The sequence below is a fragment of the Pogoniulus pusillus genome, chromosome 33 (assembly GCF_015220805.1).
Source record: "Pogoniulus pusillus isolate bPogPus1 chromosome 33, bPogPus1.pri, whole genome shotgun sequence".
NCBI lineage: Eukaryota > Metazoa > Chordata > Aves > Piciformes > Lybiidae > Pogoniulus > Pogoniulus pusillus.
Window position 1 is genome coordinate 206,339 of NC_087296.1, and position 12,959 is coordinate 219,297.

At 45.3% G+C, this 12,959-nt stretch overlaps 1 protein-coding gene across 3 annotated transcripts in view; it reads left to right on the forward strand.

Annotated features, from left to right (window-relative positions):
• The window catches only part of KLHL32 (kelch like family member 32), a 46,789-nt gene that overhangs the window by 3,310 nt on the left and 30,520 nt on the right, over positions 1-12,959 (forward strand). For 2 of the 3 annotated variants that reach the window (XM_064170041.1, XM_064170043.1), the window contains exons 3-4: positions 3,552-3,659; positions 9,033-9,131. In XM_064170041.1, the coding sequence (XP_064026111.1) occupies positions 3,552-3,659; positions 9,033-9,131 (207 nt within the window). The remainder of the gene's footprint in view (positions 1-3,551; positions 3,660-9,032; positions 9,132-12,959) is intronic. The other variant, XM_064170042.1, reaches the window with a different exon arrangement.

Genomic DNA, 12,959 nt, shown 5'->3' on the forward strand with positions numbered 1-12,959 from the left:
ACTGACCATAGCCCATGTGCACTGAGGTGGAGAACTTGTCCCGATGGCCGGCCCTCTAGGAAGCTGCTTTGGAAAAATCAGCCTCTTAGAGGTGTGAACATTTTGATTGTGGTTCTTCCTGCAGAAAGAAATTGCAAGAAGCTTTGCCTCCCTGAACGAAACATGTTGTGGTAGCTCAAGTGCTAGCTCAGGAGCTGACTGACATTTATTCCAGTTTTATTTTGGGCTTGCTTTCGATATCACTTGCTAAAATCATCAAAGGCTGTGAACAATGGGCTGATGCCTTCCCTGGGAAGCATTACCCCAATTTAAGCCAAAATTTGCAAGTATGACTCATACTGTTCTGTGCTTGACTGGAGATGCTGGAAACAAATATGGCTTTAGTTATGGTACTTCCTCTGTACTCTGACAGGCCAGGCTGCCTCAGAGTGCCTGTTGTGAGCGTGGGTGGTGCCTTGCTGCATGCTCGGGCAGTGCTTAGCACACCACTGTCCTTACAAGGCAACTTTCTTGCTTTTCTGCCATAAGGAAAACAGCAGTGTTGGCATACAGGACCACCTGTGGTGACTCACTCATTTTGAAATATCAAAACTAATAAGGCTACTGTAGCTGTAGTAGTTCACTGTCAATTAATTGTATTCTGATGTGGGCTTGCACATGAAAATTGTGGAATGATGTTTTCCTACAGCACAGCTTAGCCTGCTTTTGACTCTAGTGGTGATGCAGCAATCCATTAGGAGCAGTATGCTACCAGCTGTCCTTTTTCCTACTGTCTTAAATTACGTTTGTGAAGCTAAGCAGAAATTTGGGGAAGACACACTACACTGACTATAAAATTCTAACTATCAAAACATGCCTGAGGTTCGGTGAGGGTTCAGCCAGAAATGTCACTTGTTAGCAACAAATGCTTTTATTGTTTGTAATTCTGACTGGGAGTGAAGATCCTGGGTCTCCTCACAACCAAGAAAGTGGCTTTGATCTTGCCAAGCTACTCACAAAAAATGTGCAGCATGCAAACAGGAAAAAAGATCACACCCTTAGCTCCTCTAAACAGCAGGGTAGCTCTTCCATTTTAATTGCTTAATTCTAAAGATGCAGGGAAGTGACATCTTCTTGTACTGGCAGTGCAAGGCAGCAAGTGCATCGCGTCTGTCACTGCTGTGTAAGCTCCAGGGGCTGATGCGTGAAAGAAAACACCAGTGGAGTTTGCTTTGCTCACAGCCTTCACATTGTCTGGCTCAGTCTGTCTGTTAGTTTTTCTTTCCTTTCTTCTAATTTCCTTAATCCATGAATTATCATTCATGGATGCCTTTCATGACCTTTTCATTTTACAGGACTCATTTTAGCTCCAGGACAAATGCTTAAACCCCAAATTTAGGCAGATTTCATTGCTGCAGGCTCGGTTTGGAGTGGTTGATGTTCTCTGGACATACGCAGCTTTTTCAGGAGAATCACCTAATGAGCCTCTGGATCACATCTTGTGCAGCTGGTATGGAGGGTCACAAATCTGAAGGAATGCACGACTGACCCGTTCCACACTAGTAGGATTTCTCATGGGCTTCAATTTACATGGGGTATGACATCCTGAGCAGTGCAGGAAGCTGCTCCAACACCTCTGCAGTGTTTATTGCCTTCATAGATTTTTCTGGCTGAGGGGGTGAGCAGTATGATCAATTCCCTGTAAAGAGAAAGTTGTGGAACAGATGAGTATAGATGAAGAAGCATATACTGTGGGAGGTGAGCCTGAGCTGCACACAGCAGTTAGTGAAAGGGCCTGCTTTCTTCAGACATATTTATGAACTGGATGGGAAAAAGTTAAATAACTGATGTGACTCCCAAGCAGGTTGGTTGGTGCATTTGAATTGATTTCCTCCAGAGATCAGCCCCAGTGATAAGGGGCTGGGCAGGGTGGCATTACTGGGATTTGATTCGTGGTTAGACTGGTAAGGATTTTATGCCATGTTTGCCCAGAGTGCTTACACCATGGTTGATAATTACAATAATAGAGTTGATAATTACAGCATAGTTGCTCATTACTGGGAAAAGTAGGAATGGGTTTTTAAGAGAAAGCTCAGTGCTGACTTGGGGATGAGAAGGCTCATGTGCATTGAGCTTAGCTGGCTGTTGGCTTGTTTGGACATCCTGGTGTCCATCCCTTCGAGTGTGAGCAGTGAAAGGAGCTACAAGGGTGCCTCTTCACTCCTTGACCCACAGGAGCATCTGAAGGTAGAGACAGGCTCTAGAGCAGCATCTGCCAAAGTTGGAGTTGCTCCAGGATGAGAGGGGCCAGGGTGGGCTAGGGGAGATGGACCCAGAGATGTGCATGGTGTTGTGCAGAACAAGCTTGACCTTGCTGAAACCCCATGAACATCAATCATGTGAATGCAAGGTTCAGTGGAGGAGGTTCTAAAGTATCCCAGAACTGTATCATTGTGCTTGCTGTCTGCTGCTAAGTCTTAAACATCCTAGAGCTCAACTGGAGTTCCAGGAATGTGCATCTGTGGCAGAACGTTGCAACAGGAATATTGGAGCAGTTGTCACAGAACAGCAGGTGAATTGTGTTTCCTTCTCTGGAGGAATCATCAGAAGCAGCCTGGTTTAAACAGGCACCTTAGTTCCCAGGGTGTGGGCTCAATAAGCAATCTGACAGTGGAACAAGACCTGGAAATCTAAAGGCATCAGAAGGACACAGAAGTCCTCTCACTAGCGTGTTCATTACAGAAGGGATCTTTAGTTGACACGCTTGCAATTTGTACTGCCCACTCACAGAGGTCTTGAGGGAGACATCAGCTCGTAAGAAAGAGAATTGTGGGGGACATCTCCTTCCAGGCACTAGGTCTGGCATGAAGCCTGCTGGGGCGAAGTTTGGATTGTCTTTAGCAGTGACAGATGGTAGCACTGCTCAGATCACAGTTTGATGTCTAAAGACTGTGTGTTGTGTACTTGTTAAAAAGTGTGGGAGAGGGACCAAGAATAGAAGATGAGACTGATAGGGCAAGATCAGATAGAGTAGAGAAAGTGAGGCAGTGGCAGACCAGAGGAGGCTGTAATTTTACGTGCCTGCACATTCATGCTTCCAGATTCAGGAACTTGAGTGCTGTGCTGCCCACACTCAAGTAATTGCACGTGGCTCGCTCTTCCTCCCCATTTCTAATGATGCTCTACACAAGTATTGTTTCTAGTGGTGCTTGTGTAGATTTGCTATTCCCGAGTTCAGTTCTTTTCTCTCTGTTACTAAGACATTGTGGTATGACTGTTCCTGTTGGTTTCACCCAAATTACTTAGTTGAGAAGTGCTTATATGGATCATAGAATTGTTTCAGTTTTTCTGGAATGAGGTTTTGCATTTCCTCATTGACAGAAGGACTCATCTGGAGGTTGGTCGCTGTAGTAGTAGCATTGAAAACTTGCTCTAGATCTTGTCATAACTCAAGTCTGCTGCTATTCTTATCTAAGGGAAAACAAAGTTAGTGATAATGGAAAAATCAATCCTCTTCTTCCTGGATTTCACTGGCCATTATTTTTCATGGTGAATGAAATTTCTTTCCATAGGCAATGTTCAGTCTCTGCATGGTTGAAAGTGAAGCTGATGAAGTGAATTTGCATGGTGTCACAAGCCTTGGTTTAAAGCAAGCTCTGGACTTCGCCTATACTGGACAGGTACTGTACAGCCTTTCCAATTAAGTGACCTGGATGAAAGCTAAAAGCAGTTGTTTCTCTTGGGCACTGTCTAGTAGATGGCAGTGAAGTTCTGAAGTAACAGATCTTCTCATACATTGCTGTGGTGTGTTTTTTTTGTTGTTGTTCTTCATTGGCTTCTTTAGAGGAGTTGTCTGATAAAAGCACTGTTTATGTGCCTTGTTAATGGTAGTGAACCATGTAGGACTTGCATCCCTTTTTATGGTGGCCTGGCTGTTCTTGGGAGCTCAGAAGGAGTTGATTCTGCATGCTGAATGAGCACTTGTGTCATCTTGGCCATGTGAAACTGCTGGCTGGTCACTGGAGAGAGAATAGAATGGAAGGATCTTTAGAGAAGATGGGTTGTAGCTGATACCTCTCTGACCTGTATAATCTGCTGTGAACACAGGTTCACTCCCCTACCTTTCAGTGAAATTCAGTCCAGTAAAGCTGTGCAAAGTACGTTGAGAACCTGGAAAGGATGGATTTGGCTTTTCTGCAAGCCAACAATCCTCCACGCATTGCTCCCAGCACAGTGTTCTCATTTCCCTGGTAAATAGTGTGTCCTCTGCCCTTGATCTTGCAGACTCTTGAGTCTGTCATCTTTCAGGTATAACCTGCTTTGAACAGATGGGTTGTGCCTCATGAGTTAGATGTGGTGCATGTGCGTGTGGTTGCTCAGGTACAGAGATGGTTGTGAGGCAGATCTGTCAGGTACAGCAAGTGCAGGAGTTTTCTCAGAGAAGCATAACCCAGTGGTATGCAGATCTGAGGATGAGCAGTGTCAAATTTTCCTTTGGCCCTTGAAACTCTCTCCTGGCACTGGATTTGTCTGTTCTGAGCATGGCTTGTGCTGGCTCTGGCTGGCAGAACCTAGGTGAGGGTTTCAAGGAGTGAGGGAGAGTAATCCTCAGAGCCTCTTAATAAACACCTGGCTTGGTGCCTGCTTGCACCAGAGCGCTGTGAGGAGAGCTGGCTTTAGCCTGGACCTGCAGACTTCCTGAGTTTAAAAAACAACCACACGAGACATTGCTCAGTGACCCAAAAGTCACTCGTGACAGTTACAGCCTTAGGTCTCTTTGAAAATGTAGGCATCAGGGCATAATCAAAGGGAAAGCCACAGACTGCGAGCTGGTGTGGGCAGCTTCTGGTTGTGTTTTTTTATCACGTTTGTTCAAAATGTTAGCCCAAACATTTGCTGTTCCTTTAGATATCTACGTGGAACTGACAATCATTTAGGGACAGTCCTAAGGTATTCATATCTAACGAGAGAAGTATTTCTTGTCAGCTTTCCTCTCTTCACTCTGTTTTGCCCAACTTGCATCCCATTGCAGTGAACCCAGAGGGGCTTCTGTCCACAAGATCTTGAGGACGCCTGGCGGCAGTGCTGGGCACTGCATGCTGGCAGCGCTGGACGCCGGCAGCTTTTCAAAGGCAGCAACATGTCTTTGGCGTGGCAGTGCCATCTGAGATGAATCTTTGCCATCCTTGCCTCTTTCACTTTGAGCATCAAACACAAACTTCATCTCCCTGACTCCTTGGGCAGGCAGTGCCTTAATGTAACTGTTGCTGGAAGTATTTTGTGTTTAAGAGAAAATCGATTGTTCAACAGAAGAAAAGATTAAGGTTAACTAATACCATCATTGCAATTGAATGAATCCATTACTGCTGTGTTTGGCTGGTTTTTATGCTTTTAGGTTCTTCTGCTACCAAAGAGAGAATCTTATCTGGAGGAATAGGATAGCCCCTAAATGGGCTAGTGTGGCTGGGTGGTACTGTCATCATTACAAGAAAAGCTCTGTTTGATCAAGAGAAAACTTTTGGGCATCTGAAAAGGTTCAGTGCTAAAAGCAGGCTCTTATGAGCTGCAAGTGCATGTAGGGCTGAGTGAGTGGCTTGAAATGGAATTCTGGGGCTTCTTGTTTTAGGTGAGGCTATTGTGCTCCTCCTGAAGTTTAGGTCCAGCAAAGGACATCACCTACATATTTTTACATGTGTAAAATCCAAGTGATGCCCTCACTTGCATCAGCTGCTGGGCATTGCTTTGCAGGTCTGAGAAGGGGAATCATGCAGCAGCACTGGGACTCACAGCAGATGGTTAAGATCTTAATTCAACAGACATACAAATCCATGGGTGGAGTCCTGTGTGTGCTGTGAGAAGCTTCCTGGCTTGGAGCTCCTTCGTAACTTGGTTCTATCACATGTCTTTGGTCTATAGTGACAGAAGTATTTGGCATTTAGATAGAGTTTTATTTGAGGACTTCAAAACACATTACAAAGGCAAGCAGTCCCTGCTCATCCTTCATTGCATCACAGTCAGGAAATTATTTGGGGAGAAAATACCTTTACAAAGATGACACAGCAAGCTGGCAGCTGGCAAAGGCTTGGCACCAGGTCCTCCTGCCTAAGCCCTGTTTTGTTTCTGTGATAATAGAAATTAAGTTGTCCAATGATCCTTGGAAGTGCCTTTCCAGCTTGAGATGTGCCAGTTTCTGCAGTTCACAGCAGGCAGCACAGAGTTTCCTTGTGTTTTGTGGACAATTTTGTTAGATGTATCAGAGAAGTGCCAGTCAGGATTCCTTCTGGTGCTGGCTAATGAGACACTTGATAGGACTTGGTACAAAATCCAGACTTGGTGTGTCAGGGCCTGGGGTTGTTGCCTGCAGGAGACTGGAAGGTTCCTTTCCTGCTCACAGGGAAAGGGTTTTGAAGCAGCATCATGTGCACGGTGCTCGGGAGCGAGCAGGGAGGCAGGCAGGAGTGGTGACTGGCTGAGAGTCAAATGCAGCCTAAATGGCTCTAAAAGAAAAGTTAGGGGGGTTGATTGCTCTGAAGCACACAGCATGGTCTCCAGAGGGGAAAAACAACTGGTACCTTCAGTACATGCTGTCTCATTTGAAATGCTGATCACTGTAAGTGGAACCTAAAAGGAATTTTCTTTTGTATCAGACTGGCAGAAATCTTGCGATGCTTTCATTCTTGTAGCTCTCTGTGCTACATTTCCTGTGTTTTCCTTTCTAGATTTTTCTGCCATGGCATTACTTGTTTCCTTACTGTTTATGATAATGCTGGTTTATTTTTCATGTGAATGGTGCCACCACTTCACTTATTTCATGGCCTCACAAACAGCTGTGTGGCAATTAGAAGGAAATACAGGCATATAAATGAGTAGATGGAATGAAGGTGGCAGAATTGTCCTCAATCTCTCCATCTTTGTCTAAGCATAAAGAGTTTAGTGTCTCTATATTTCACCCAGACACTTTTAATAGCCTGCAATATGCAGGGAATAAATCAAACAATCAAAGTTTTCTTTCCAGATAAAAACCTCTTGAGACGCCACAGAGGTGATAGTTAATCTAGACTTTGTCTTCTCTCTCAGGCTGTAAGTTTCCTCATTTAGAAGGATAGTTAAAGGAGTTTCCTTCTCCCTCTCTTTTGTCCATTGATTCCCTCTTGGCTATGGCCATACAATTCTGGTGTGTTGGCTGTAGTGGGGTGGAATGCCCTGGAAGAGTAGGAGGAGGTTCTCAGTTTGGGAAACAGAAAGGTGAATATGTTACCTCCGCAGAAGAAGTCTTGCATGGTGTAGGAAGGCTGCAAGATGGTGCTGCTGGCACATCCCATGAATGGATTGCTGTAGCTTTAAAATACAGCAACATTATCACAGTGAAATATGCTTTGTGCCTACAAGGTAGTAATCTGCTTAGGGTTCTGGGTCTCTTCAGCAATGCTAAGCTAGTGGCTGACACTTAGTGAGTAATATGACAGCAGAAGACAACTTCCTCACTGTAACTGGAGTCTGAATCCAAACACTGCAAGGTCTAACCCAGATCATTTTGCCAGCCTGATCTGGAGTTCTCACTTGAATATACTCAGCAGTGCTGCTCGTTTTCTAACAGTACACCTCCCGGAGATATTTCTGTAACTGAAATCCTCTCCAGCTTTCCATCTGAAGCAGCTCTTGTCATGCACAGCAGCCTCATTGGCAGTAGCCAAGCCCTCAGATAGTGCTGGGCCTGATTCTCATTTGCTTTAAGATCCTCACGTGCTGTCCTGGCTCCATAAAGAACTCGATCCAGTATGCAAACTACATATATGTTCACTTAAAACCAGCTGTGAGTGCATGTGGGGATTGGCTTTAAGCCTATCACACACTGACAGAACTCAACAGCAATGACATCTGGATACAAACAAGAATGAATCCCCACTCCCCTTTTCCTCACGAATCCATTCTGCTGCAGATGATGTGTGGTTTTCCTTGAAGAAATGCAAGGAATGTCATTTTCATTTCACTCAAACCCAGTTTAACTGCAAGGGGTCCATATGGGTCTTTCCTTTTGTTTGCCATCCTCCTTCTTCCACTGCATTTGAGACACATAAATGATGCTGTGAGATAAAACTAAATTGTGTGGGCAGCAGAAAAAAAACCACAAAAAAGCTTTACTTCCCTGTGGAGCAGTGAGAGACTGACCTCATGTGGTGTGAAACCAAAGCTGCCAGGGGAAATGCAGCGAGGCTGAGACTGAATAAACTGAGTCTTCGAAAAACTAACATTTATCCTGCATTTCTGAGCTTTTGCTGGCTGCTCCACCATTTGTGTTCAGCAATATTCATTTGGGTAGATTGAAATGTGGTTGCTGATAAGAAGCTGACCAGTGTCTGTTTCCCAAAGACCTTTTTATGTCCTGAAAGGGATGTTCTAACAAGCTGACCCCAAGACAGCAGAGCAGGGGCTGAGGCCCAATTATCCTGGCTGCTGCCTGTGCGTGATTATAATTGAAATGAGGAGTTTTGCGTGAGCAAGTGACAGGATAATCAGTCCTGGTTTCTGAGCCCTCCTGGCACTTCTCCAGCAGCAATGCTTGCTCTGCGCCTTTGCAGCTTTGCTGTGTGGAACGGAGGACGCGATTAGGACAGTCCTGCAGCAGTGCTGTGCAGGATGGGAAGGGTGTTCCTAGCCCCTGTGGTTTTCACAAGCATGAATAAAGGCAGCCCTGGAGAGTTGGCTCTGGTAGCCCAGTCCACCACCCGTGGAAGCAGCCAGGCCCAGAGATAACAAAAGGCAGCTCCACTCGTTGGAGAACCCTCCTTTTGAAATAAGCAACATGCAATTAGTTTCAAAGGATTTAGAGGATAATGTGTCTTATGAACTCTCACAGGAAACTCTCACTTGGAAATCCCTTGGACAATTCAAGTGGACTTAAAAAAACTCTGTCCCTGTGCTGCCAAAGGCTTCTCTGTCTGCATAATTGTACTTCATTGTTCCTGACCTTAACTGAAATGTCTGAAATAACAACGCACTTTCTGCAGGGACTCTGAATCTGCATTACTAACTTTCCATCTTCTTCTTTATAGATCCTTTTGGAACCAGGGGTGATACAGGATGTCCTGGCAGCTGGGAGTCATTTGCAGCTGCTGGAGCTTCTTAGCTTATGTTCTCACTATCTGATTCAGGTGAGGCTCCTCTGCCTGCTTATCAGCCATTTCTGTTCAGTAAACTCTGGTGTCAAGCCTGATTTCAGTAGGAGTGGACCAGCACAACACCTGCTGTGACCTAGCTGGATTTCAGGAGAAATCTACAGCCAACAGGTAGACTTTGAAATACAGGGGGAATGGGTTGGCTGAATATCTTGTTTGCCTTTTAAAAGTTTCAGCCTTTAGTGTCTGAGTGGACCATAACTGTCTTGCTATTGACATTGGAGAGAGCAAGGAAAAGTTAGTTGAAAGTGTCAAATACGATGGAGACTTGAGAAGGGACTTCTTGCATGAATTATAGACATGGTGCCAGGTACTGTGTTGTGATGACCTGTCTTGCACTTTAAAGCTTCTAATGTTGGGTTTTTTCCTGAAGAGTACATGATGACTTCTTCCCTATGCAAGAGAATAAATGCTTTAAAAGATTTATTGAGCACATAGAAGTGTTTGTTTCCTAAGTATGTCTAAGTTATGTAACTGACTGCAGATGTTAGAAACTCTGTCTCTTTCCAAGCTGCTTGTGTATTTTGGTACCAGAGAGAGCCACAAGCTGCAAATTGTTTCAGCAATGAAAGCATATTAATAAGGAGGGAATGCTACTGAGAACATGGAGTTTATGGCATTTCCTCCTTCTGATCAACATCAGTGCAGCACTGTGTGGTTATAGCTTTAGCAATCAGTTTTCAAATTGCTGGCATTCAGGGACCTGGGTTGTAAGACTGTCCAGATTTTAAATCCTACAGGTAAGTGATTTTTCTGTGTTACCTGAAGTGCAGTCTGATTTCCATGGAGCTCTAGATACCCTGAGCAGGACTCAGGAGCTAATACGATGACGGGTGTGAGAGAAGGCTTTGGAAGATGCAGAGCTGTTCACAGCAGCCCACTTGTTTCTGAGAGGCAGGACATGGCAGGATTAGGCACATGCTGCCAGATCAGGCACGTTTTGTGAAGAGTGGGCAGCCTGGCACAGCATTTGTGTTAGGATTATTGGTTGGACAGTGCCACATGTTCAGTATGGCCTTGTTTTAGATGCGGTGTTAGCTGACTATGCTGGAAATCATTTCTATCCTCACAGCAGCCAGAAGCAGCAAGTTTAGGAGACCTGAGCAGTGATCCTGATTGCATTAAAGTTTCCCTGACTATTAAAAAATGTCTTTGGGATCACAAGTGCTTTTATATCAAGAGAAGTTAAACGTTTGATGCTAGTTTTCTCATGACTTTTAGCTGCTTTGAGTTCCCTGCTAAAAGATAACCGTACCTGGTTACCCTTGAGAATCTTCGCTGTAGTGGCTAGGACTCTGCTAGGGGTGTGTCTGCCACCGGCTGCTTGTGTTGGTCAGAGTGTCTCTGCAAAGGCCTGATGTGACCTGAAAAGAGCATTTGAGGTGAGTGTTCAAAGTGAGCCTGGAAAAATGCAGTGCTGTACAGCCACAGTTGGAATTTTCTTGGAGCTGCCTCTGTGCTGTCTGTTTTGGATTCTTATATACAAAAACAGGCAGTGAGCAGCATCAGGCCTGGTAAAATTAGATTAATCTATTCACAAATGATAAAAAAAGACCTCCTGTAATAATTCTTGGTTAATAACTGAAGCAGGCAAATTGTCTTGGGGAGAGGCTTTTTCTTTTAACCTTCTACTGTAACGGTCAGTTTAGGCTGGCAAACCAGCATTCTGCCATGGTGCATGAACACCTAACCATCTGCATCCTTTCAGCTGTTTGAATATGTTCAGGGATTGGAACACATAACTGGTTTTTAAGAGGAGTAAGCTACAAATGGATCTGCCTGTGCAATTAAAAGCAGTGTGCGTGGTTTACATCCATGGTGGGGCCAGAGCTTGAAAGCTGTTTTCTTAAACCCAGCTTCTCCATTTGGAATGCTGCCCACAACACAATCCTGACTTTAACCAACATACACTTCTTCAGAGATGAATTAATTCTTACAGTAGAGATTGAGAGCATCACCTTTGTATTGCTGGAAAACCCAGCACAGTTGGGATTTTAGTTCCTGGGTTTTTCATATAGAGCAAATTAAACTGCAGGGAAAATAATCTAAAGGTCATCCAGCAGCCAGGACTTGCCTTTTTTAAACTGTTTGTAATCTAGGCGCAGGTGTGCACACTCCCCTAGGGCTGGAGTGCTGTTTTACAAAGCCACCACCATCAAACTCGAGTATGCCAACTTTATTCCATGACGGACAGAGCGACGTTCTCATGCCAAGAACGCAAAGCAGACAGAAGCATGTCCTCATTGTGCAGATTTCCAGTGCTCTGTAGCCAGCAGTTGCTGTGCTAGGTGGCTTTCTGAAGGAACATGTTGTGTCAGCTGTTGACAATCATTAGAAAGGTTCTTGTGCAAAGCTCAGAAATAACTGTTGGAATGCTTCATCTCTGTCGCAGAGAGGTCACAGGGATGCAGATCTTGACGTCTTTGAGTGAAATGTCACACCCAGCAGCTTTGAGTCCCATTCTTGCTCTAGTCCCCTTGCTGCTGTTCAGCTGTGACGTGATGGTGGATGTGCTGTGATCTGTACAGCTGGCTGCTGGTCCTCTGTAGCAGGCACAGGAGAGCTCACAGGCTGCGAAGAGGCAGCTGCTGTTTTGTCTTCCTGCTCTGCAGTTTCTGTCAGGATGGGAGAGCTGCTTTGGTGTGTGTCTGCGATAGGAAGGGAGAAGCTGTGCTGCTCTGCTGTGCCCAGCCTGCCTTCTTATGCTGTCTGTGTAGCCATTGGGCCCTCCGCCCTCTGCTCCGACAGGTTACTGCTCCTGCAATTCCTCTGACACTTGTGCAGAGCTGCAAACAGGCTGCTGAGTCCCCAAGAGCTCCGTGTGCCAAATTCTCCTTCGGTTTTAGTACCATGTGGTCAATACCACTGCTCTGTGTCCCCTCGGGGCCCCTGCCCACGTGTGTGCAGCCTTTGCCTGTCCTTGGGAAGGAGGCGGTTGGGGTGTCAGAGTCCCATCTGTCAGGATGGGAGCCGCACCGAGCTCTGGTGCGGTCCCAGCCGGCAGCTCGGCCTGACTGCCGGAGAGGCAGCCCAGAGGCTGCTCCGGAGCCTCCCTGCCCGGGCATGGGCAGCAGGTGGCGCTGTGAGCCCGTCACGCCGGCCGCGGGCACCGGCAGGGGAATGATTTCCTTCCCCTACGTGTTCGTTTTCTGACCTAATCAGTAAAATAGTCATTATTCACACAACACTGGGCAATGTGCATTGTAATTTTAAACAAATAATAGGAAAGTGTTGGTGTTTCTGCAGGAAATACAGCTCTGTCGTGCGGCAGTGGTCATCTGTCATTGCACTTTGTGAAATCACTCATTTGTTCTAATTTGAATGTAAATGACTCTAAGGTTTTACAAATAAGGTGACAGACTCACATAAATGTAATTGCAGGGTTCATCTCTCTCTTTTTATATATCACTCATTAAGTTATGAATTAAATACATCGTATTAAACCAGGGGCATGTCCAATGATGATATTGTAATGGCAAATTACTCCATGCTATTAGAGGTGTATTTTTTATTCATGGACATTAATTTGTCATTAAGCAGCATTAGTTTAGCACTTTTATGTGAAAGACGTGACCTGAAAGAGGAGCCTGGCAGCTCTGGCGAGAGGGAACCGGAGCACAGGCGTCAGGCAGAGCTCTGCTTTTGCCTTTCATGCAGAAGCGCAGGGACGTTTCATTTGAATGCGCTTTGGTCTCAGGCAGTCTGAGGTGTGCAGCAAAGGTGTTTCTGGAATGTGGAAACGCCCTGGCTGTAAAGTATTTACCAACATGGGAAAAGCCAGCATGCTAAGTGCAAAACAGTGAC